General features: G+C 44.7%; 1 protein-coding gene across 8 annotated transcripts in view; it reads right to left on the bottom strand.

Annotated features, from left to right (window-relative positions):
- Positions 1-26,470, bottom strand: part of LOC126531831 (rho guanine nucleotide exchange factor 11-like) — a 251,734-nt gene that overhangs the window by 118,097 nt on the left and 107,167 nt on the right. For all 8 annotated transcript variants that reach the window (XM_050179572.3, XM_050179576.3, XM_050179571.3 and 5 more), the window contains 4 exons: positions 25,396-25,570; positions 8,775-8,901; positions 7,394-7,618; positions 1,704-1,779 (listed from right to left, as the gene is read on the bottom strand). In XM_050179572.3, coding sequence (XP_050035529.2) covers positions 1,704-1,779; positions 7,394-7,618; positions 8,775-8,901; positions 25,396-25,570 — 603 coding nt within the window. The remainder of the gene's footprint in view (positions 1-1,703; positions 1,780-7,393; positions 7,619-8,774; positions 8,902-25,395; positions 25,571-26,470) is intronic.

The raw sequence follows: 26,470 nt of genomic DNA, 5'->3' as shown, positions 1-26,470 counted from the left end.
GTTGCGACTCTCCAGATTTCAGATTCTTTGACAGGTGACAAATCATGCAGAACTTGATGAAATGGCGCGAACAGCACCTGCTCTTCACCATCGGCACCGGCTACGCGCTGAGTGGTGACCGGAGACCGACAATCCATACACGCTCAGTAATTTGGACAGCTTCGTGGCACCGCCAATGGCCCCACAGACAATGTGTAAAGACTAATATTTCGGACAGTCGCCAGCTTTACATTTGATTATCCGGACTTCGTCCGTGGCTGCAACGTAAGCCGACTTTGCTGCCATTATCTCCTCTGGCAACCTTGACGAGACATCAAGTGTGGGCACAGTGATTACATGCTAGATGGTACTCCCGGAAACCTAACCTTGGTTGCAGCTATGCGCCTCAGAGATTTAACTGCAAATGCCAATCTTAGAGGCTTTGCCTGAATTGTGAGGTCACATCAACATCGCGATCATCACATCCATTACGGCACCACTGTGCATGGCCCGCTCTTGTTTGTTGAATTCGCTTTCCGGACAGCATTCTGCCATTTTGTGCTTGTTTGTTTGTTTAGTATGCGTTCCAGACAGCGCTTTGCTGGCTCCAAGAAGTCTTTCTCGTAAAGTTATTGACAGTCCATGTCAAATGGCACCAACTATGCCCTCCCAGTCTGACTCCGAATGAGTCTTGAGACACAGTCCAAATAAGCCTGGCTCTGCAACTGATCAGCTTGAACTGCTGCTTACGACAATGAGCTCAAATGCGGACATCATTGATGACCCGTTAGGCTGCGGTGTGCTGATTCCTGCTGCCGTTACATCTGAAGACTTTGCAGACATCAGCAGTGCGGTGACGTCGCGTGCCGAACTCAACGATCACGAAACAATTGAGCAAGTTCTCCCACCGTCAAACTGTGACTATAACTTGGATGATAATGATGTGCCATGTGCTCCAGAGCCTTCACATGAGGATCTGACTCGAGCTTTTGTAGTCCTCGCATTGGCATACAGAGAAAACACAAAACTGGAAGAAATACAGGTGGACTTGGTTGCACGTAAGTGGAAGTGCGAGCAGCAATGTATCAACCACTTCTTACATTTGTTTTTTCGGACATTCGATAGTTTGGACTTGTTTATGTTCTCCATGGAGTCCGAATTATTGGTTGTTGACTGTATTCAGTTTTTCACACCCCTTCTTAAATAAGTAAAGTCGCCAATGAATTTTTCTTACACAAAAAGATCCGAAACGTTTTCCAAATTATCGGGCAATTGAAAAAAGCTAATTTAAATGAACAAAAAATTCATTGCATTGAATTTGAGAGTCGGCAATGAAAGATAGTTTCATGCCATGTAAACATTACCGTCACATTGGCAGACCGAAGCGAGGCTAGCTAAACGTTTACATCCGCTCCACCCCCCCAGCTGATAGGATTGCCTACAGTGGGACGACACTATCATGAAAAATGCTGGCAGTGGGGAGTGAATGCTTTGTCTGCATTTCAGCTCAACATGTCTCCGAAGGTCGGAAATTATGCGACCCTGAGTACTAAATGCGTAGGAAGACAGCGCACGTGATGCCATGCCATCATAGTACACCCACTCCTTGCATGCGTGGCAGATTACATCTAGAACAGGGCGCACAGGCTGTGTATGCACGCAGCCGTGCTGACAGCCATGCACAACCGCACGCCTGCGAGAACATGCATGTCTTGGCAACTTACCCCCTGTCGAGCAGCTCTGCAGCACCACCCGCCACAGTAGCTTCGCACTCATCCCCGGTTTCTGGACGACTCCGATCTGCACCAATTGTGGTACCTTGCATTAGATCCTCCACTGGTTCCCAGGGAAAATGATTACGGAACACATCTTGTCCCAAATAGAGTCAATTATGGCATTCTGTCTCATGTCCAAAATTATTTGTAAGCATGAAATAATTCTCAACTTATGCACTCCTGTACTGTAGTAATACAGTAAATACTCCTTCTATAGTACAGTAAAACCTCGTTAAACCGTACCCGCTTAAACAATAGTTTCGTTTTAAAAGTACTAAAGTCAAATCCCCGACTCAGCAGCCATTTAACATCATGTATTTTGTATCCGCATAAATCGTACCAGCTTATTGCGTACACATCGGTTAAAACGTAGCGTTTCCACTTTTCGTAGCGCAAACACGGCGGTGCGTCGTCTCCATCCGGTGGCCGGGCAGAACAACAAGCCTCAGAGATCGGAACAATGGCCTCCAAGTGCCCTGTGCGATTGCGCGTGAAGCCACATCATCATCAACATCATTTCGACGCCGTGCCTCAACCTCATTCGACGCCGGGCAGATGTTAGTAGATTTTTGTGAGGCTCATGATTTTGTAATAGTTAATACTGAAATTAAATACGAAGGGAAGATAACATGGAAAAGAAATAACACCCACTCGACAATCGACTACTGCCTAATGTCCCACAAACTGTATGAACGGTTGGGATGTATGGAAATAGATGAGGAAGGTACAAAAAGCCTGGGGAGGGATCACAAACGAATCAAAATCAGTCTTGGAAGGACAGTACCACTGGTAGAAACTAAAGAAAGGAAAGGTATGAGCAAATTGAATGACAGGCAGCTACAAGAAGTGGCAAAAAACATTGAAAGCATTGTATCCAAGCAACCGCAAAGGGCATGAACATACGACGAGTTAATAGGTATTTTTAAACGAGAGCTAGAGAAGGGACAGATTAGGAAATTAGGAAGTAAGCAGGGAAAACAAGCCAAAAAGCTGGTGGGACCGAGAAGTTAAGGAGGCCATAGAGCAACGCAAAGATGCGTGCAGAAAACACAGAGCAGCAAAGAAAAGGGGAGCCACACCAGAAGACGTGGAGACAAAATGGGAGGATTACCTTGCAATAAAAAGAGAAGCATTGGCATTAATTCAAGCCAAGATAGCAAGAGTTGGGGTACAGTGGTTGTTAGAGATATGAAAAAAAGACAGAAATGCCTCTAAGAAATTTTTGGAACACATAAGGCAACAGAGTAAGAAGACAGAGGTGGTTCAGCACTCACTGACCGCACCAGAAGGAACAAAGGTAGAGGGAGAGGAAGCTCAGGAATATATTAGGTTAACAATAGAGGCAGCATTTGCAGAGCCAGTGGGTAGCGAAATGGAGAACAATGACAACAGCAGGACAGAATTAGAGGAGGAGAACAGAGGGATGACAAGTAAGGAATGGGAATGAATTGAACACAAGGTCCCCGTGGGAACAGCGACAGGACCTGATGACATACCTATGAAATTGATAAGCATATTAGGTCAGAAAAGTAAATTAAAATTACGACAACTTATTGAACAAATAGTAGTAGGGGGAGATGTTCCACAGAACTGGAAATCAAGCAGAATGATAGTAGTTTACAAAGGTAATGGAAGCAAGGACAACATTAAATCCTACAGGCCAATAACTGTCACATCAGTCATATACAGAGTAGCAATGCAGATGGTGAAAATGAGAATGGAGGAATGGGCAGAACGTGAAGAGATCTTGGGAGAACTGCAGAATGGATTTCGAAGGAACAGAAGGCTAGATGATAACTTATTTGTTATAGCACAGTGCATAGAGATAGCGGAAGCCAGGCAGAAACCGCTATGGATAGCTTTTTTAGACGTTAGAGGAGCCTATGATAATGTAAACCGAGAAAAGTTATGGAGCCAGTTGAGGGAATATGGTCTAGATAGAAAGGTGATTGGGTTCCTACAAGTTTATACAGATAATGAGGTACAAATAACATGGCAGGGGGAAACTACAAAGCCAGCTAAAATAAGAAGAGGTCTCAGGCAGGGCTGTCCATTGTCGCCCCTGCTTTTTATGATTTACATGAGCCAAATGGAAAAGAGACTAGAACAGAGCACAATAGGAACCGACATAAGCTATATGCTGGAAGGGCAGAAGGTAGCTCAAGTACTAGCCAGACTAATGTATGCAGATGATATTGTACTGCTTGCTGACACCCGAGTAGGGCTACAGGAACTAATGAGCATATGTGGAGAGGAGGGATAAAAATTGGGACTGCAATTCAGTAGAGAGAAGTCTGGGATAATCGTATACAATGAAGAAAGGAGGGAGCCATTGGAAATACAAAGCACTAAGATTGATCATGTTGAAAAATACAAGTATTTGGGCATATGGCTCAACGAGGGCAAAAAAGTACTTGGAAGAACATGAAAAAATTATGATTGAAAAAGTGAAAAGGAACTCAGCTGTAATGAAACACAAGGCACTAAGGAACTATAATAAGTACGAGGTGGTTAGGGGCGTATGGAAAGGGGTTATGGTACCTGGCCTCACATTTGGAAATTCAGTACTGTGCATGAAATCAGAAGTTCAGGCATGCATGGAAACAAGACAGAGAAGCGTAGGCAGGTTGGCCTTAGGAGCGCACGGGAACACCCCTAATGAGGGAGTGCAGAGGGACATGGGATGGACGTCATTCGAAGGTAGAGAGGCAATAAGTAAGCTAAAATATGAACAGAGACTCCCAGCACTGGAGGAAAAAAGGTGGGCAGGAAAAGTGTACAAATATCTATACATCAAAGGTTTGAACACGAAGTGAACACTCAGAACGAGGAAGCTGAGGAATAGATACCTACAGCCGAGGGAGGGGGTCCAACATGGTTCTAGTGTGGGAAAGGAGGTGAAGGAGACGGAAAGAAAAATGTGGGAAGAAAGAATGCTCGGAAAGCCAGCGCTATCTATGTATAGATCACAAAAACAGAAGATTAAGAGGGAGCTCTTATTTGATAACTCGCGAGGCAGCTCACTATTATTCGAAGCTAGGACAGGGGTTTTGAGAACGAAAACATACAGGGCTAAATTTGAAGACGCGGACCTTTTGTGCACGGTTTGCGGAGCCGAAATGGAGACCACAGAGCATATAGTGCTGAGATGCACAGACCTTTGCCCGACTCTGGCAGAGGGAACAGTGGCAGATATGGAAGGGGCATTAGGTTTTCCCAGGGAACGAGGGCAAATAGACAAGACAAGAGTGGCAGTAATGAAGGGGAGGCTAGAGGATTGGTGGAGGAAGTCAAGGGAGAGATAATAGCATAAATCGGGTGATAATGTTTTCTATACTTTTTTAGATAGTTATTTTGGGGGGAGGAGGGGAGTGAAAACTAGTTTAATGAGAAGGGGATATAAAGAAAGAAAAAAAAAAGGAGGGGGAGCAAAAGGCTAGGTGGCGCCAGCCGCCGCCCGTTACAAAGGGTGTAGCTGCCATCCATCCATCCTTCCGTGCCAGAGAGCGTTGTGGCATCGTGCAAGCGAGAACTCGCATTATGCCGAAGCTCGGATAAAAAAAGACGCCCAATGCTCAGCACAGAAGAAAAATTAGACATTGTCTGTGCTATCGAACGTGACACGAAGAAGTCGGCGCTGGCGGCCAACAGGGATCTGCTGTTGACTACGGTGTGTGGCATTTGGAATGCGAAGAAGTTGCTCGGCAGCGCTGCTGCGACCGCGAAGAGATGTCGACTACGAGATTCGACTTTTCGCCATCGTTGCCTCTGTTGTTGGCGAAGTGTCGTCTAGCGACAGTGACGAGGACGACACGGAAAGTGACAGCACGGGCGATTCAGGCCCGACAATGGCAGAAGCTGCGCGTTACGTCAGCCTCATGAATGTAATCGTCGCGACGAGAACAGGGGCACGATAACGTAACTCTATTCCAAACTCCGGCACCCCGCAATAAAAAAGGTGCCTCGCGACTTCTGCAGCGCTACCGCACGCGTACACGGAGAATACATAACGCCAATGAGGAATCTGCCATGCGAGTGTTTGCCGAGAAGAGGGGGCTGGCTGAAAAGCTGGCACGCAGCTTCAGTAAGTTTGAGGCCGCTGTCGTCGTGCTAGGTCGCTGCGGCATCAAACGAAAATAACACTTTTGTCGTGCGAAGTGAATAAATACTGCATGTTTTATTCCCCTTCCATCACAATCTCTCAGAGTTCTGTTTAGAGTTCTGTTTTCGACAGGTAAGTGGGCGATCTCGTGCTATTTCGCTTAAACAGTACTACCGTTTAGTATGTACTTTTTCCAAGCTCCGGCCAACTACGGTTTAACGAGGTTTCACTGTAATAAAGTGCAACATCGTTAATTCGAACTCCAAGGGGACCGGAAATTTATTTGAATAAAATGGAGTTTTAACTAAGGGGAGCTCCCTTTAAATATAGTGCCCAGTCAATTGTGCGATACAGCACGCAAAACCAAGACTCACTGGGCTCACAGTAAAAAAGTAATCTTTCCTCCATCAGTGACTGTGTGACATGCACTGGAAGAAGCCTAGGTTTTGAATAAAGTCCAAATGCAATAAGATCACGCCTCATGTGCTGTTTGTTGTCGGTTTGACGGAAAATGTACAAGGGTGAGGCAAGAAGGATGATGGCTTGACGCCCACCATACTTCCGTGTGTCCAATGTTGGAGATCCCGTGGTCGAGCTAGAAGGGGAGCGCAGTTGAGCATACAGTAATGTGATCAAGTATGCGCTTAGGAGGGAGAGGAGAGGGGGAGGAGGTGAGTGCGTGCTGGGAGCTCCTTCCGGCTCCTTTAAGATGGACGGGAAAGGAGGGCGCTCGCAGTTCCCATGCATCTTTCCTGGACATTTTTGCAGCCGGTAGCTAGCAACACATCACACCTTTGCCTTTGCAAGCATGAGAGTGAGATATCTTGTTTGAAATAACCATTGCCTGGCTTTTGGAGTTCGAACTTGTGGGAGTTTTTCTTTATTCAATACTACATAGAACTTTCCCAGGACCAACAGAGCAGTCTGAATTATCCATCAACTTGAAATAGGAGATATTGAATTACATATCTGGATTTCACTTGAGTGCAGAGTGCATTCTATTCTTCTGGTCTGCGTACAAGAAAAAAACTGTGCAGAGGCAGGCTAAATGTGTTGTTATCACCCGACTATGGTGCAACTACCAGCAACATTAGGCTGAATTTATTATAAGAACCTTGAGCTTTTAGAGCTCCAAATTATTTATTCAGCATCATGCTGCCGTCTGCTAGCCTCTTGATTAGCTCAGATGGTATGAAGACTACGCAGGGAAAGTGTTTGTCCGAGGTTTGATCATTAGTGACATCTTTTCACTTTTTCTTTACTGCAAACTTTGCTCTTCAAGGTCACTGAATGGAATTTATTCATAGCGCTCTGCTAGAGTCAGGCCAATGGCAATTTTTTCCCTTACCTGGAACTTATTCCACCTTGCAGGTCTTTGCAGAAACTAACATATTTACTTAGCTCCGTACAATTCCATAAATAATATGGTGTCCTGAAGTGCCTACGAGTTAATGCGAGTTGAGAATACAGCCAAAATGGCAATCTGAGAGCATGCGTCCCAGGCTGTCCTAGCAAATCATGCAGGCAGTGTGCTCACCTGGGTCCTGGGGTAGCACGGCCGGGTCAAGGGAGCCGGTCCAGTCCTCCACGGAGTGCTGGGTGCCCCGGCGGGCATTTGGGCGGCGTGCTTTGGTCTTGATGCCCTCCATGAGGTTCAGACCAGACATGCGATGGTTCTTCTTGGCCTTCTTGTGCCGCAGTGACCCGATGCACTGCTCCTCCACCACCCGCACGCACGTCTTGTGGATATTCATCTCGCAGTCTGCAAATCAGAACAACCACAACAGCCCCCTTTACTGCAGGCACAACTATCACTGCTCAAGAGACAGGAGAATCAAGAGGTGGGCGAGTGGTACATTTTGGGATCCTAGGGGAAAGGTATGCAGGAGATAAAGAATGGCTTCATTTCAGCACTTCCTGCCTATATGGCCAGTGTGGGTGCAGGAGTATGTTTGAAAAAACTCAAATTTATTAGTGCAGTAAGAATAGCCATGCATAGCTAGCCACTGAGGCATGCCATATATATATATATAAAATGCAGACTTGAGCATAAGCAGCGCGTCAATCATTTTACATGATTCTGGGGTTTTGCTCTTTGTACAGCTCCAGACGAATTTTGACCTTGCGCCTCAAACCTTTATGTCTTGTTTTAACAGTTTTATACAGTTACAACTTCTGGTCAGGCCTCCTTAAAGCCAAAATTTCTTTCATTATGTAGTTCCTTGAGCTTCGTCTATAGAAATTTGCTTTACTAGGGCCTTAAACTTAAGTCTGTAGGAATTACTTTACTAGTAAGCGCTATGGTTTGGGAACATAGTGGCAGAGCACAAGAGACAAAGGATGGTGGCAGACACAACATGGGCACTGATTTGCAGCTCAATTTTGCTGGGAAAGCATCTAGTTTGAATACAGGAACAAAACGCCTGGCACATACATTTTGGGAGTGGTGTTGTCGCATCTTGCCAGCCATTGTAGTGATTGCAGCTGCACGCCTTCTTTTGAGGATACCTCAATTATTATGAAACATCACGATCAGCGCACACATAAGATTGCTGTATTTGCTGTATATTTGTATAAGCCAGCCATCAGTTTCCCTGACAAACGAAGAGATTTCATTCATTGGTCACTTGTGAGTGTATGATTGCTTTTTCATGTAATCCACATGACTTTGATGATTACTCTACTGGGTATAATCTTTTTCTTCAAATAAAGAACTTTCAGTTGTTAGACCAGCGCTTGTCCTGTCTTTTTTCTTGTGTTTTCTTTGTGTGTGTGCTGTCCAAGAACGGGCAGGTTCCAACACGCCCGCTTTTAAATCCCTCTGCATGCTTGGAAGAAGCATCCACATGGACGTAAACCTTCCTGTCAAGCAGCAATGGAGAGAGAGGGGGGGAAGGCAGACGAGTACAAATGCTCACTGGTGCACTGGTAGCCCTGGTCACCGACTCCCCAGATGATGTGCTGGCAGTGGTTGCAGTAGGTGACGCAGTGGTACTGCTGTGACTGGAAGTGGTGGCCTCGGGTGTTTATCGTCTGAAATGCAAACTGCCACAGGACAAAGCCAATTTCAAGCATTAGGTTGATTTTTCATTACGAAGCAAACACCATTATGACAGGATGTCTCATTCCACAATATGCCCCATTAGTGCCAGCCCCCCTACATGCACAACTTATTTAAGAGAAACATTGCTTGCAACAGTGACATATCCTTGGAATTTCGATATTGCTGAATGTTTCATCGCGATGAAAGGCTCTAGCGACAAGCAAATTATAGCAAGTGTAAGCGGCCAAAAAATTCCCTGACGATTACAATACTCCCTAATGCGAAGTTTTAGTGCAGCTCTATATGTGTTTTCATTTCGTGATATACAGTCAAGACCCACAATAACAAAATCCTGCAACAAGGAAATTCTCATGACAAAGAAATGTTTTCATATCCCTGGCGAATGCCTATAGAATTAAATTAATTTCGTACCTCTCGACAACGAAATGTCGCTGTACTACCAATCCTGCATCAACGAAATATGCTGGAATGTAACGCTGCAAGATACCTACTCGCGGAAGGCTAGCAGGCTCCAAAATGTGCTAAAATGTGACTGATTGGCACTAAAATTTCATAAAATACCAACATCTTACACTTGCTTGGGCGCCACCATTATGATTTACAAAAACAACCAACTGGCAGAAGTGATTCTGAGCACTGGAAACAGGTTATGGCCAACACATTGCTTGTTGATCGCCCGTTTGAAGTGGCACGCATGTTGCTATGTCACGACCGTTTTTGCACACCTAGTGCAGTGCGTAATGTGTGCACCGATGAGAAAAATGCAGCAAAAACAAGGAAATCCATATCCCACTGACCCGGAATCGTTTATGGTGCTTGAGATGGTGGTCGCAGCATAGAATGCCAAGCATCACACCGTGATTGAGCAATCATCCGGGAATGTGCATCCCTTGCTTCAAGACTGCTGGTTTTGGTGCCACTCGACAGGCATTGTGAAAGGATTTGGCGCTGGATGTAGATTTTCGCAAAGGGGCCGTAACCTCATTCAACTGCCTTCAGGTATACGAGATACGACCACTTTAGGGCTCAGCACCGGACGTGTTGGCGTCTACGGGCGTGAGATGCGCTGGAGAAATGCTGCTGCATGCATGGAGCGTTGTTGCTCTGTGTCCGGTGCCAAGTTACACAAAACCTCACACAAGTGATTGCATCTCCTAAAGCAATGGACCGAGAATACTGCTACGGAGCAGTGCTGCCACTGCTGTTTGACACATGCAGCGCAGTTTGTACTGCCGGCAATATGGTTCTATATCCTCGGGCAAGCTTGCCAAAGTAGGCTAATGGAATTTTGAGCGCAAAGTTTTGTTATGAGATGCGTTAACTATCTGTGCTGTCTAATTTTGCAACAACAAAAATTCTCATGAAAGCGAATTTTTTTGCATTCCTTGCTGATTTCCTTATTGCGAGGTTCAACTGTATTGGCTGGCACGGACAATCTGTCTGGTGTGGCACATTGCAAGCAGGTCAAAGTGCACAAGTAAACTCAAGTAACGAAACGAAACAAGTAACACTCAAGCACAATGACAGTGGCAAGCAGAGTCGGCGATCAGCGAAAATCTGATCTGCAGGTCAAGCAGAACGGCTTTTATACGCAACTCGTCTAAGGTTCCATTGTAATCGCATGGCTTCCAAAAAGTACTACATACCCCTTCGCCTGTTGCGTACTGCAGATTCTGCCTTCTTCTGCGGCATGTGAAAGAAACTTGTCCGAGTTTGAAAATGTGTGCACTAAGCTATGCAACATGCTCACAGGGGATCGTGTGGAAAAACTTTCGTACGTGCGCTCGAACCTCAATATCCCGGAGGCTTCGTCTGCTGCACAGTAAAGCATTGACGCATCAAGTAGAAATGAATCGGACAAAGATTGATACAAATGTCGGTCTTGATGCTTTGATGTGAAATCGTGCTTATATTTTGAACCTGGAAGCTTTACTGTGACTTTTGTGATGCGATAATGTAACGACTATATTCTTCTCAGTATTAAAGAAATAAATGTGTCGGGTTTTTCATAGCTCTGCGCACAATCGTAATGTTTATTTCAATTTTTCTTATAAAAAGATAGAAACATGAAAGATACCAGTTTTTTTTCACACCCCTCAAAATTTCATTAAATTTTGCCTCTCTGGTCTACCGTCCGTCTTCCCATTTTCTGCATTTGCTCTATCAGCATGGAAGTGCCACATGCGAAGTCATGCCGCGTTCACCACCATGCCGCAATTAAAAGGACAGACAAAAATCTGGCTGCATCACGGGTGTTCGGAGTTCCTGAAATTTGCGTGCGGGTCTGGCACAAACAGGAGAGGAGTTCTACTCCGGCAGCTGCTGCGTACAGCGCAATCCCTATCTTGAAAGTGATCGGTGATGCAGACAAGAGTCTACGCATTTAGGCGCACCGCACTGTGTTTCCATCGCTTAAGTAGTCCACGATGAGGTGAGAGGCTGCACAAACATCAATTCGCCCGCTCCTGCTACAGCACTTCCTCACTCCAACGTTTTGGTAACGATTTTCTACTGTCATTGACTGAGATGTGCTCATGTTTGCTTGTGCGTGCGTGACATCATGCTAGTTAATTTAGTTAGTGAGCAAATGTTTAAAAGTTTATAGGGCCGATAAAACTGCTATCCTTACTTTTCGTATAGCTGTCTACTAATTTGCTATCACAATCGATGCTTCGCCTTTCGGGCGAAACTGCAACTTTCTTTAATTTATCGCAACTTTAGTGCGTTGGAAGTAAATCTTTTCGAAATGAGGGAAAGTTGTATTTTTGTATGAAAGAATGAAGTGCGCGGTACTATAAAGGACTTTTCTTTTTTAGGTCACGGTAAACAGGTGCACATTACAATCGAGGGCAACTTTTTACCTTCTTTTGTTTTGTTGTCATGGAAATTGCGAGCACGTTACAATCATAAATATGGTACTGCCCAATAAATTGGCGGTGTGTTTTCACAGTTTTTCTGCATCTTGTTCAATTCAACCTGCTCAATTTCATCAGTCTCGTCAGAGTCAAATCAACGAAAGTTGACTGTATAGTGAAATTTCACTGCTGCTGCGAAAAAATATTGAGACAATAAATGTAAACTGCTACGGATACAGATCATCAAATTGTTGAATTATATGTGGCTGTCTGCCAAGGCATTTCTCAAACTACACGTCGAGCAAATGAGAGCAGCCACTAAAGTGCAGCAGTGTAAAAAGTGCGATAAGTTCCTATCATGCCCCATGCACCATTTGCTGAGGGTGCGAGGAGAAGAGTGCAAAGGTGAGCTGAAAAGGATGGTGCCTTGATGTGCATTGACTTAATGCACATCCTAGAGGGGGAAGTTCAGGTAGTGGGGATCAGATGGCTGTGCGTTTCCTCCTCTCCAGCCCTGCGCCACAGCTGCACTTGGTTGTCAGCGAACAACCAGACAGCGCGCGACCCGTCTTGGAGTTATCTTGCAGCAAGGCACAATGCAAGGCGAGCCAAAATGGCTGTGGCTTCATTTGAGTGACACTATCAGCAGCAGTGGCGGAGCTCTTCACGCTTTGCTTTGTACCGTGGATGTGAGTGAAGGTACTGACACGGCACGAAATCTTACGTTTGGTCCCAATTCTTAAGTTAAACAATGACTTTTTTTTCACAGCGAAATTAGTTTTTTTCGATTTCCCGATTATTAAAAAAAGTTTGCAGCCCCCCTTCCACTTGAGAAAACTTGGCGGCAACAGTACTTATTTGCACAAAAGGTATTTCAATATAGCAAAATTTCGTACAAAAGCCGACTTTACCGACTTCGTTACATCGAGGTTTAACTGATTACATCTACACAATATGGCAGCTCCATAAATTGGCAGGAAAGTTCTAGTGGAAGCACAAACAACACAAGAAACCATGCAAAAGCTTTTCTGCACATAATGGTGCCAACCTGATATACAGTAGAAGCTTGTTGACATGATCCTGCTTCGTACAATTTCCCGGTGCGAACGCTTGTGATCAAGAATGCAAGAAAATGACCCAATACAGTCAGCACCAACATTCAGTATGTAGTCGAACCCACTTATAATGATACCGGTTTTAACAATACATAGGTTATAACAATGAAAAGCTGCTGCACTGTCAACTTTTGTATGTTTTCTATGGGGAAATAACCCGCTTACTACAATGTCCCCCATGCCGCATTATCGGTTATAACGATGAAGTCTGGCTGCTGGATGTTCGTGCCGAAAGGTAATGGAGTGCAAAATCCTTGAAAAGAAAAAAGGAAAAGTGAAATGCGAGTCACTGCACTATTGGTCGCCGCTCCAACTGTGGCCACACACTTCTCTCCATGAGAGATGCCCATACCTCTGACCACCCTCCGAAATTCGAATGAATCGAGCCAACTACGCTGCCAGCGCTATCGGCGCTGCTCCCAGATTGTTCGCTGAGCCCTCACAGTTGGTTCTTTATTCTACAGCCCTCAATCTGTGCAATAAAGCTAACGGATTAAGCTGCACGTGCTTGTCTTTGTTCATTGCATCAAAGTCGTTCCTGGCCATGTTTCTCAGCCTCGTTTGACTTGCTGACTTCTTTGAATGGCTGATCCGCCTGCTGATCCTCGGCAATGCACGATGTTGCCGGTAAAAAGCGCACTGTTATAGATTTGAAAACGAAGTGCTTCTAACCGACAAGGTGATCGTCGTGAACGCACTTACATTGGATAGCGAGAGTGACGGCCACAGCGTCAGCACTGACGCGGTAGAGCAGGCTGCCTGAACGTTGTACCCGCGGGATATCCTGTACAGTAAAAGCTTATTCAATCACAACTCGTTAATTTGGAATTTCAGATAATTTGAAGGAGCCCCCGCGGTCCGTCCAACAATGCATTAAAAGCAATATGTAACGCACCCCGCTAATTAACCCTGAAATCCACATCGCCACCGATAATTCCAACTCTGCACCATCATGGATGGGGAGAGTCGGTGAGCACGTTGGCGACGCTGGCGTTGCCACACGAGCTGCGCTGCTTTGCTCTTTCCATCTGCGGCCCTTAGTTTAGACCTGAATGGAGAGAGATGTTCTTGTGCCCGGCCAGGCATGGCCAACACCTCTGTTGCAGGTTGCTTCTCTCCCTCTCCCAAGACCTTAAATATAAAACGCAGACGCAGCGCTGCATGTTTTTTCTTTTTCTTTCTTTTTTTATGGCATCATGGAGGCTATGCTCTTTCTCTATGAGGTGTTCGGTGAGAAGCGGCACCAGGTAATGTCTGAAACATGGCTGCCGTGACGTTTATCAGCGCTCGCAGTAGCACAAAGAGCCTTTGAGATTCATGGCTATTCATCATCATCATCATCATCATCATTATCATCATCATCATAATATTCAGCAGCAGTAGCAGCCTGTTTTATGTACACTGCAGGACGAAGGCCTCTCCCTGCGATCTTCAATTACCCCTATATGCCACCTATACGTATAGTGAAACTCGGCCGCGTGCAGCCGGTGTAGCTACGAAAGTACAATGGAGACCAATGTTGCAGCAGGCTGTGGTGTGTTTCGTGAATGCATTTTAGAGCGGAGCTCTTGTTCCTGCTTTGAGCATTGGTGGTGCAAAAACGCATTTATAGTCGGACGTTTTCGGCGCATGTCTTATGCAGCCAGTCACACTACGCTGCTTGCGCTGTGCCAGCCGAAATGCCGCCCCCTCTAGATGTCGACTCTCCGGAGCACGCACAAAACGATCCCCAACCTGCGCGCCGCTTTCAACATTTTGAATGATTATCTGCGACCGTCAGTGAAGCGGTGTGAGCACCTTTTATTGCGAGAGCAGTTATATGGACACTCCAGCACATTTTTGCCATTGGCATCGCTGTGAGATTCCGTATAAAGTCCAAGGGCGATATGATTGTCGGCGCGTGCCGTATCCTGCATGTGCAAGCGAAAGCATGCGAGGGTGAGCCGGTGAACGTGGCTCGGTCTCGTGTGTGCGAACAAGCATATGGAGCGAGGACGGCAGCCAGGAAGCACAGGGGTGAGGCGAGGGAGAGAGCGTTCTTTTTCGGTGGCAGCTGCTTACGGCACAGCCGTGTGGGCGCCGTATCTTGAAAGCGATCTGCGACGTGGCTGAAATGCGCGCCCATGCGGGCCTCATCTTCAAACCGATTTGCGATGTGTGCAGAGTGCGCGTAGTGCCAGTAGCTTCGCATGCAATGTGCTTTCTACGTTTCATTTGCATTGAAGCAAGAGATGTATGAAGATCAATTCGCTCACTGCTGCGGCCGTGATTCCTCACTCCAGCGTTTTTCAACGGGTTTCTGCAGTCATCGAGCAAGATGTGTTCGTGTTTACCTGTGCGCGAGTCACACAGTGATTGTTCATTTAGTTAGTAAGCAAATGTTTACAAGCTTATACGGCTGACAAAACTACTATCTTTACTTCGTATAGCTATCAACTAATTCGCTATCGCAATCAATGCTACGCCTTTTGGGCGAAACTGCGACATTTTGTTTTTCTTTACACCATGCATTGTGGGTCGGCACAGTCGGCACGACGAACACGCAGATGGAGAAAGAGCCATCTTGATGTCGGGCACGTCGGAATGTGTTGGCCGCGTCTGGTTACGTCGACTGTGCCAGTACTTCGAACTATAGACACTGTTCATGCCAACATGACTTAGCATGTATCCGGTTACGTTGACAGTGCCAGTACTTCGAACTACAGACATTGTTCATGCCAACATGACTTAGCATGTGCACGCATGCACTCAGTCTACGTCAGACTATATACATGCCTTAACCGATCAAGTTCTTTCTCTGACTTTCATTAGTTCGAATTTTGTACCATTCGAATTTTCGTAGCATCACCGCGGAATTCAAATTAACGAGCTTTTACTGAAGATGATTCAGTCCCTCATAGGCTTGTTCTCACGAGGGACCTTCCGCTTCACTACGTGGAGCACCTGGATGCCTTGGAGAAGGATGTTGGCAAGCTGCGCGTAAAGCAAGCTTGCTGCTTGTGCATGAAAAGTTGCATCCAGCCAGTTTCGCGCTCGGCTGTTGCTATGTGCTGGCGCCCCAACTTGCTGATGCCACAGAAGACGTGACGGCGGGACTTTGCCGAGAAACTCATCAACCACTCCTTCATGGATTTCGTCCCCATAACACTGTCCAGTCAGTGTGTGATGGAAGAAGATAGGACCGATTATAGCAACAGCGTAAATTCTGAACCACACATTGAGCGACCACTGGTACTGGTACCGATTGCGCTTTACCCAGTGTAGATTGGAGTCCCTCCAATAGTGTGCATTATGAAAATTTACCTAGGCCTTTCTGCGAAAATTGGCTTCATCTGTGCACATGATGTTGCTCAAAAAGTCCGGTGACTCTTCGTCTTTTGTGAGGACCCAATTTGATTTATTTATTTATTTATTTGCTTCGTCACAGTACAGTTTAATAGGAGGCGGAGGGAAAAGCCGTTCAAATGATGGCTTGAGGGATCCTCCGCCCCCTTTGTGAACAATGGCAGCAGCTGACGGACATCACAATATCACTGCACTTTCTTTAAATTGACACATTGTTTTACGTAAAGATCAAGCCTTAAAGGAAAACTGAAAACATAGTTTATACATAACTTATACAACAAAGAAAACTGCTGCAATCTTCTGCACTTAAATAAATTGCTACATAGTTTATACAACAAAAAGAGCCACTAATTCTGCGACACTTAAATGAGACACATCTATATCTTTGCTAGTGTAATGATTTAGAATTTGTGGAAGAGTACATTGAAGCATCTGAAAGCCATAATTAGTACGAAAGTAAGGAACGTTTTACATTTCTGTACTTCTTGTTTCATAGGCCTTTTCCTTTAAGCAAAAATTCACCATATCCATGAACAAAAAGTTTGAGCGTTTGCAGATAAGACAGTACTCTCGTAGTAGTCTGTATTGATATGGGTCATTCACTTTGATTATCCTATATTATTTAAACAGTGGGTCGCTAGGTGCTAGAACTATAGCGTTGTCTATCGGCCTCAGTATTTTCTTTTGTATTCTCAGTAATTTTGTTAAGTTTGTTTCTGTAGTTGTTCCCCAAACCAAATAGAAGTAGTTAAGATAAGAACTAAACAGCGATTTGTATATCAATAACCTCACCGAGTTGGGGATAAGGTACCGGATACGGCTTAATATTCCAGTTATCCGGCTTAATTTTATTTGAATATTATTTACGTGATCATCCCATTGCAAAGAACTGGAGAAATATACCCCAAGTACTTTCACTGACTTCACTATTTCTATATCTGAGCCTCTAAATACAAGGTTATTCTGAAAAGTCACTCGCTGACCTTTCGAATGAAAAACTACGGCTTTTGTTTTAGTTGCATTTATTTTTAACTCATTGTTAGTTGTCCAGTTGTCTAACTTCTGTAAGATGTCATTAGCTTTATTAGAAAGAATAACATCTGATGCTGAGGTGACAAATATACTTGTGTCATCAGCATAGATAATAAACTTAACTTCTGGGGAGATATGGACTACAGTCAAACCTGGATATAACGAAATTGAAAAAAGTTCGTAATTTTTCGTTATATTCAGGTTTTCGTTACATGCAGTTTCGGGTTAAGACTGGTAAGGATCATCCCAAAACGAAATAAAAATGCGACAGATATCAATTGAACTGAACTCGCCATTCAAAGAATTTATTTAATAGAAAAAAACTGCGTAATTTTTGCTTGCTGTTTTTGCCCGATCGAAGCCACTACTCAGCGCTCCAAGGAAACTAAGGCATCCAGGGCTGCTTCATCGTCCTGCGAGCCGATGAAACGGCGCAGAACGTCCACCGCGTCCATCAATTCCCTCGCGGTAGGCACCGCACAAGACGTGTCAGGCTTTGACGGACCGTCACCTTCAAGGCTATCTTTAACGGTTTCCACAAGTGCCGCATCAGTCATCGCTTCCGTGGACACGGCACCGTTGTCCACGAACAAAAAGTCGCACAGTTCGACACCGTCGGGCACCCCGCCATTCATGCGTAGTTCATGCTACGCTTCTGCGACCTCGGGTGGGTTTGAAGGTTCGTCTTCAGGGACTGTAGCTTGAATGGCCTGATTTACCTGAGCCTTAACAAAGCAATTGGCGATCATTTGTGATCCGACCTCTTGCCACGACGCAGCAAGCATTTGGATTGTTTGGTAGATATCCACTTTCGTCGGCCGTTCAAGGCGGATGTCCAGGAGCATCTTTTCTACCAATCAACGGCGGTAGCAGCATTCAAAGCTGTTAATAATCCCTTTGTCTAAGGGTTGTATGAGAGAAGTGCAGTTAGGTGGCAAATACTGCAGCTCGACGTTCGAAAGCTGTAGGCTTTCCACATGGTGCGCGGAGCAGTTGTCAAGCAGCAAACAAATGCTGCGGCCTTGTCGTCTGACATCTTGGTTGAGCTCCTTCAGCCAGTCGGAAAAAATTGCCCGCGACATCCACGCTTTGGAGTTGGCCACATATTTTACTGGCATCCGCCTTGTTCCTTTAAACCATCTGGGCCGGGCATTGCGGCCAATAACCAATGGGATTCGCTTGTCGCTGCCATCACTGTTGGCGCAAAGCAAAACAGTCACGCGGAGTTTACTTTGCTTTCCACTGCGGCAGTCTTCTCCCATTAGTGACAACGTGCGGCTCGGTAACATCTGATAAAACAGGGCCGTCTCATCAGCATTATAAATGTCGGCAGCTTCATAGTGGCTGAAAATGTCGGGAAGCTTCTCGGCCACCAACGAGGCAGCAGCATCGCTGTCTGCGGAAGCAGACTCGCCAGATATCACCTTTCAGACGACACCGTGCCGGCTTTTATATCCTTGTAGCCAGCCGTTACTCGCTTTGAAGTCGTCGTGGCCCAGGATGCAAGCAAAATCTATGGCTTTCTGCTGCAAAATCGCGCCACTCATGGGCACATTTTGTGCTCGTCTGCCCAAAAACCATGCAAACATGGCGTTGTCCACATCAGCATAGGTCGACGTCTTCATTCTTTTCTTCTTGGCACTTGTGCCCGACTCCATCACAGTGCGGATGCTTTGTTCTACAGCAAGAATGGTTGACAGGGAGCTGGCTGGTATATTGAAGCAGGCAGCGACATCCTTCTTTTTTTCGCCGGTGGTAACCGCATTCAAAATCGACAGCTTATCTTCAAGCGACAAAACTTTGCGTTTCTTCACTGCGGAACTCATCGCAACGAACCGACACCGTAAACACACACCTGCACACACACATCAACACGCTGACGAAGAAGGCTTATCATAAGTGCGCCGCAAGACACCGCAAAGAATTTGTCATAGTAGTGCCACCTAGTGTCAAGCTACAAAATGAAAGCTTAAAGGTTGCTACGCTTGCCACGGAGCGGCGCTCAACATCATCATCATCACCGAGATTTGCTTGTTTGCTGTGATTGCAAGCGTTCTGCTCGTGGTCTACTTTACCTTTTGATATAAAAACTTACTTAAACAATATTCATTAAAGTTGCGCACTGCGCGGTCGAATTTTGGGCAAAACATTACAAGATACAGCTCGATGATCTGCGCCGCGAATTCGTTACATCAAGGTCAACCGCCGCAACGCATTCGTTACATGGAGGTCGCCTATACACGGGCTTCAATGGGGGATGTGTTGGGGAATTGAAAAATTTCGTAAAATGCAGGAATTCGTTACATAGAGGTTCGTTACATAGAGGTTCAACTGTATGTCATTAATATATAAAGTGAACAATAAAGGACGCTCACCTGAATGCTCAACTGTAGTACACCTGAAATTATCTTCTTCCTGTCTGATACTATATCATTTATAGAAACAAACTGACATTTATGCGCCAGATAGCTTTTAAGTAACACGAGTGGGAGCCCGCGAATGAATAATGGTTAAATTTTTCAAATATGATGCTGTGGTGAATGTTGTCAAATGCTTGTGTGAAATCCACAAAAATCTAGACCATTCTGCAGGTCCCTATCTTCTAAGCATTGGTGCTGGTTAAGGTGAGCTATGGCTCACTTAACCAGCACCTTAACCTTATATATATATATATATATATATATATATATATATATATATATATATATATATATATATATATATATATATATATATATATACAGTGAAAGCTTGTTAATTTGAACTTCAATAATTCGAATTTATGGATAGTTCGAACTGTACGATTTGGTCCAGCCAAGCTCCACAGAAGTCTATGTATAAAAAAAGCCCGTTAATTCGAACGCGAGAAGGTTCCACCAGGGTTAATTCGAACTATGCGCCACCATGCCGGCGGCTTGGCGCCTGGCACACGGCCAGAGAAATGCGCCTACTGCCTACACCCAAGGCTGCGTCACCTCTGTAACGGAGAGAACGGCAAGAGAAGGCAGAATCGGGAAAAATCTAACCAGCGCGGGATCGGCCAGAAGACAGCGGTGGCTGCCTCCTCTTCGTTCTATGTGACCTCCGAGACTTCTTGCCAGTCTCGAATCTCGGAGGTTTTGCAAATCTTGTGCAGCTGCTAATGTTGTGCGGCAGATGGCGCGGCAAGCACCAAAACACAGCGAATCAAGTGCGTCGCAGCTGCGCTTGCAATCAAGAACCGATGAATCGGGGCCTTCACCACCTTCACATGTTCCGCGTCTTTGTCTCGGCAGTCTTCATCGGTTGTGCACGCCTGTTTTCAGCTGATGAGGTACCGGCCGTCGTGATTCTTTGTGATGGTGTTTAGTCTCGGCTAACTTTCATTTCGGTGGACATTGGTGGTGTGGCACAGTCGGACCCAGAGCTGCGACTTGAAGATGGCGTGTGCCCACAATAAATATATTGTGTGTATGCATGCTGTTTACAGTGGAAATTTAAAACAATGTTGAAGCGAGAAAACACGGAGGAGGCAGCCACCACTAGTGTTTCTAATGCGCGTGTACTCCTATTGTCAGGATTCGCAGAAATAAAGTGAAACTATGAATTAAAAGCCGCGCATGTCTGCGCCAACAATGATGCCCTAAACTATCAGCCCCAGTAAAATTTCAAGTGAAAAGGTCAAGGAAAGTCAAAGGACACCTCAAACGATGTGGGTGACAAAACTCTGCTAATGGCACCCCCCAGCAAACTCCGGAGGGGGCTCAGATCCTGAAGCCCCCCTTTAGTCGGTGCCTATGCTGACAGACATGCGGTTTTCTCGCACAAGCCAGTGGAAAGTATGTGGCGAGATGCTTGTGGCGATCACGTCCCAGTGCTTCTTCTGAATTTCTCAAGCTGAGATGCTGCAGCAGCAACCTTCTCGCATTCTTTAAAAGGTGCCTTTTGGGGACAGCAAAGCGATGCCTCAGTGAAGCTCGTATGTTACTTGCCGCCCTTGACCCCTCTTTGCCGTTGTTACAGCAGTGCCATTCTTGAAGGCCGACAGCTGCGGCTTCTTTACAACATGCGTTCGGAGCGCACAGGAACCAGAGTTAAACAGTTAAACAAGTCAGCACAATCAGAAGCCGAATGGAGAAAGGTGGTGGGGGGGAGAACTGGCCTTATACCTTTCTCGGAACAGCTACAGCATCTCCCATTTAGATTTTTTTTTATGCAACCCAGTTATAACAATTAGCGGTTATAACAATGAAATTTTTGTGGCACTTGAACATTGTCATAAGTGGGTTCGACTGTACAGTAAAACCTCGTTAAACCGTACCGCTTAAACAGTAGTTTTGTTTTAATGAATCGTGATTTGATTCATCTAAAACGCAAGATTAAACGCTGTCGTAAACGTGGTAACAAACAACAGCTTCCAAGTCTTGTACAAACATTTCAGAAAAAAGTGCACGCAGCAAGAAACCAATTTTTTTCCTGCACTCTGTCCTCTTTCATGTTAGAACAACCCAAAAAATTTTGGCGTTATTTGTCTAAAGATAAAAGCGGTATCACAGAAATAAAAGAATCGGGCGTAATCATCGATGACCCCTCCATAATTTCTGAAAAATTCAACGCATTCTTCCAGTCCGTTTTCACGCTGACGGCGTCACACGCACATTTGCCATCTTATGCACTTCTTGAACCAATGCCTGAAGTAAACTTAAGCAAAGAGGGCATTCTTCACCTTTTGTGTACACTTGATATAAAAAAATCACCCGGTCCTGACGAAATATCAAACGTTTTTCTTAACAGATATGCGACTTGGGTAGCAGAATATTTGTATAAAATATATACAGTCTCGTTAGAATCTTGTGTGATACCCGATGACTGGCGCTCCGCAAGGATAGTCCCAATTTACAAGACTGGATCACCATTAGAATTAAACAACTACAGACCAGTTTCCCTAACATCCACAATTTGTAAGATGTTAGAACATATTATATTTAAGGCGATTATGATACATCTAGAAAATAACCAACTGCTTCATGACAATCAACATGGCTTTAGGTCCGGTCTGTCCACTGCAACTCAGCTAGCCGAAATAACCGATGATTTCGTAAATTCCCTAAATTTGAAGGGTCAGATTGACGCAGTGTTTTTAGATTTTTCAAAAGCGTTCGATGTTGTTCCACATGATGATTTAGTAACTAAACTGCATGCTATTGGTATTGAAGACAACATTGTTCGCTGGATAGCATGTTACTTAGCTTCAAGGAAACAATACGTGGCCGTTAACGACTGCATCTCTGATACACTAGATGTACACTCAGGAGTACCACAAGGGTCGGTGCTCGCTCCATTGTTGTTTCTGGTCTATATCAACGATATCTATTTTTCAGTGCAAGCTCCTGTAAAGATCCGACTGTTTGCGGACGATTGTGTCGTTTATTCCAGCATAAATCAACACGCTGATCAAGTCAGACTAAATGATGCATTGCATTCAATCAGTGCATGGTGTGATAAATGGGGCTTGAAACTCAATACTTCGAAAACGGCAAGCATAACATTTAGTAACAAAAAAGAACCTTTACAATTTGCTTACATCATTAAAAATGCTTATATTAAACAAACTAACCAGGTGAAGTATTTAGGTGTTACACTCACAAGTAATTTGAGTTGGGAACCTCATATAGATAATGTTTGCAGTAACGCACTGAAAAAGCTGGCATTTTTAAAACGAAAACTAAGTCATGCGTCACCTGCTGTAAAGTTAACAGCATACAAAGCTCTCATTAGGCCAAATTTAGAATATGCGGACCTAATCTGGAGTCCGTATCAGCAATACTTAATTAAAAAAATAGAAAGGGTGCAGAACATGGCCTTGAGGTTCATCTATTCTACCTATTCGCGCTTCTCGAGCGTATCAGTTCTTCGCGATAAAGCGAAGGTGAAAAAACTCGATCATCGCAGAATGGTATCCAGATTAAAATTTATCTATCAGCTTTACCATGGTCACTTTAACATACAGCGTGAACGTCACATAACCGAGCCGTCAATACGCTCTGCCCGTACACAACACAACAAAACAGTTATGCAACCATTTAGTCACCTTCGCATGCATCAATATTCCCTGTTTCCTCATGCTATTTCATTGGAATAAATTACCACAAGAAATAGTTAGCGCTAATACCACACAATCGTTCGTTCATCTTGTGAATGGTTTTTCTTTTGATTAATAGCGTGCACATAGGGAAAGCAATTAATTAATCATTGTCTGTGTTTTGTAATAAAATTAGGTGAAAATGCTGAATTGAGTGACCTGTTGTGTGTACATGGTTTGTCAGTACTTGTTGTTGAGTTGCAAACTACAACTGTTGTTCCTATATCGTATTTATGTTGATAAGTCTAAATTTCAAAGGCTGATGTTCCTGTATAATATATTTTATATATCTTTATTATTGTTCTGTATTCTATTTTTTTTTTTTATTATTTCCAGCCTTGTTTTGTTACTATTGATGTAACCACTCCTGCTTGGGCCCGAATAGGGCCTGCAGTATTTGTAAATAAAAAAAAAAAAAAAAAAATTGCCGAGGAGAGGGCACAGGCTGAAAAGCTGGCTTGCAGCTTCAGTAAGTTAGAGGCCACTGTCGTCGCTGCTAGGCCGCCGCGGCATCAAAATAGAATAACACTTTTGTCGCTTGAAGTGAATAAATACTGCACGTTTTTTCCCCTTTCATCACACTCTTTCTTAGTTCCGTTTTTGACAGGTACGTGGGCGATCTCATGCTCAATTTCATGCTATTTCGGTTAAGCAGTAGTACCGTTCAGTACGTACTTTTTCCGAGCTCCGGCCAACTATGGTTTAACGAGGTTTCACTGTATTGCCAAACTTTGATTGTATGATACGTTTTTTTGGCCACTAGATCCCATGTGAACAAAAAAAGTGCGCCGCACGTGCGATCGAGAGCAGTAGGCATGCACAAAGGCAGCTTCCCCGCAGTACTCGTTTGCCGTGTCACATGAACATGTCGGCACACTCTCGGTTTCCAGTTCTGATACCAGCCAATCTCCTCGTGAATTGTCACACGTCTCCCTTCACAGCTATCCTCTCCAACGCTATCGCATAAGCATCTCCACCTATCTGTTTCACTGCACGTGTGGCGTAGGAAGCATAGTGCAGGCTTTTAACAAGCAATAACCCAAGCGTGCCCCCATTCCCTGCTGCAGGTGGCGTGAAGTGAGTGTCATATTTTGCTCTGGCAGCATTACATTCCAATGTTGCCAACAGTCATTTCAGTTTCCCATTGCAAAGCTAACGACAACACACGTCTTGGGTCGCTCAGGCCCCACCAGGTTCACACGCGCCTGCGCCTCATGCTGCAATGATTCTCGCCGAGTCGAAACTTCCTGCTAAAATGCCCTGCCTGAAAAAGCTGCTGACCCAGCCTGAATTCAGTAAGCCTAAATGTAAGCTTGCCGAAGCCACAAAAACAAAAATGTGCGTCTCGGACCTCTTGGGCCCCACCAGATCAGAACATACCGCATAGCATATTGACCACAAATAAAGATGGGGACAGCGGAACAGAACACAAAAACAACACGGGCGCCAACTTTCAACTCGTATATAGCACTTATCGTCGTCTCGTGCTGCCATAATTCGTGCAACGCTTCGCATTACGTAGATGTCAACAATAGTTCAGTTTCGACTTTTGTTGAGAGTTCGGATCATACACTTTGCATTCTTTTTCCACAATGTATGAGCTAGGTTCTACTACATTAAACTGCTGCACCTTTGAGACATTCCTAAATGTGTTGTACCAAAGTTTTAAACTCATTACGGTAAATTACTGAAGTCCCAATTATTATATACCTTTAATATTTAATGAGTTGCCAAATCATGCGTATACAGTAACTTTGCATAGCCAAATTTAAGCTGCTGTTATCTGTCTCAAAAGTGGATGTGTTTGACCAAACAATATTTATTTTATAGGCAATTTTTCTAACCTTCTGACCAAATAATTTTGTACTTTGCTTTTTAGAACCCTTTTAGAGACTTTGGTGCACTCACAATCTTTTGCTGTGTAAATTGCGGCAAAATAAAGATTACTATTGTTATTATATCTTATATTAAGAACTAGGGAATCAATTAATGTACCCCCTGACCCACCTTCTTGTTGCGAGGAAAGAACTTCAGGCGCGACTTTTCACGGGCTACAAAGGTGGGAAACCGCTCGATGAGGGTCACTGCATTGGGCGTCTTGACGCCAAAGCTCTTCAGCACTGTGGCCAAGGCAGAGGCCAGTGCAGACTTGTAGTCTGACAGATTCTCTGGGTCCTCCTTCCTGCAGGAGCACCATCAGCATTCATCACAACAGCTGGGTGGCATGAACAGAGGCTCTTGAGTGGAAACATTATGTCACGAGGCCCCATTATGCGCAATCGCACCAGAACTTAGCTACGACAGGCTTTAGAAAACAAGTATCAACCATGTGATGATTTTCGCAATGCCAGTAAATCAGTGGTTCAACAAAACAAACATAGCTGAAAATGTGACATGTAGTTTGCCTAGTCACTTGTTTCCCCTTCAATGTACTTTATTTCAGCCATCCCAAAGAATTAGCAGATTACCATATAACAAATCACAATTGACTAATAGAGCAAAAGCTTTGCTGCAACAAATACCTGTAAACCTTAATTTGGTTGTTTTGAATGAAGATTGATTGTTGTGTTCATATAGGAAGTTGTGGCCAAGTACTGCACCAGGGTGGCCAATCCTGCTCTGGTGAGGGAGTGCGTTACCGGTTCTGGTCACCGGGATCAGGCCACACTCCAGGCCTGTTTATGCAATTTTATCAACACGCGGATTTTTTTTGTTTTTGTTTTTTTAATCCGGTGGAAAATTGCGCGGCACCGGGATTCGAACCACGGGCCTCTTGCACGCAAGGCGGGTGTTCTACCTCTACGCCACCGCTGCACCCCTCCGGACAGGCCGCCATTGGAATATGAACCTGGCAACATTTAACGCTAGAACGTTATCTAGTGAGGCGAGTCTAGCAGTGCTATTGGAAGAATTAGAGGGCAGTAAATGGGATATAACAGGGCTCAGTGAAGTTAGGAGGCCAAAAAAAGCACATACAGTGCGCAGAAGCGGGCACGTCCTGTGCTACCGGGGCTTAGCGGAGAGACGAGAACTAGGAGTCGGATTCCTGATTAATAAGAATATAGCTGGTAACATACAGGAA

Source organism: Dermacentor andersoni, chromosome 5, assembly GCF_023375885.2.
Source record: "Dermacentor andersoni chromosome 5, qqDerAnde1_hic_scaffold, whole genome shotgun sequence".
NCBI lineage: Eukaryota > Metazoa > Arthropoda > Arachnida > Ixodida > Ixodidae > Dermacentor > Dermacentor andersoni.
Note: the sequence above shows the minus strand (reverse complement) of the source record. Positions and strands in the feature narration are given on the sequence as shown.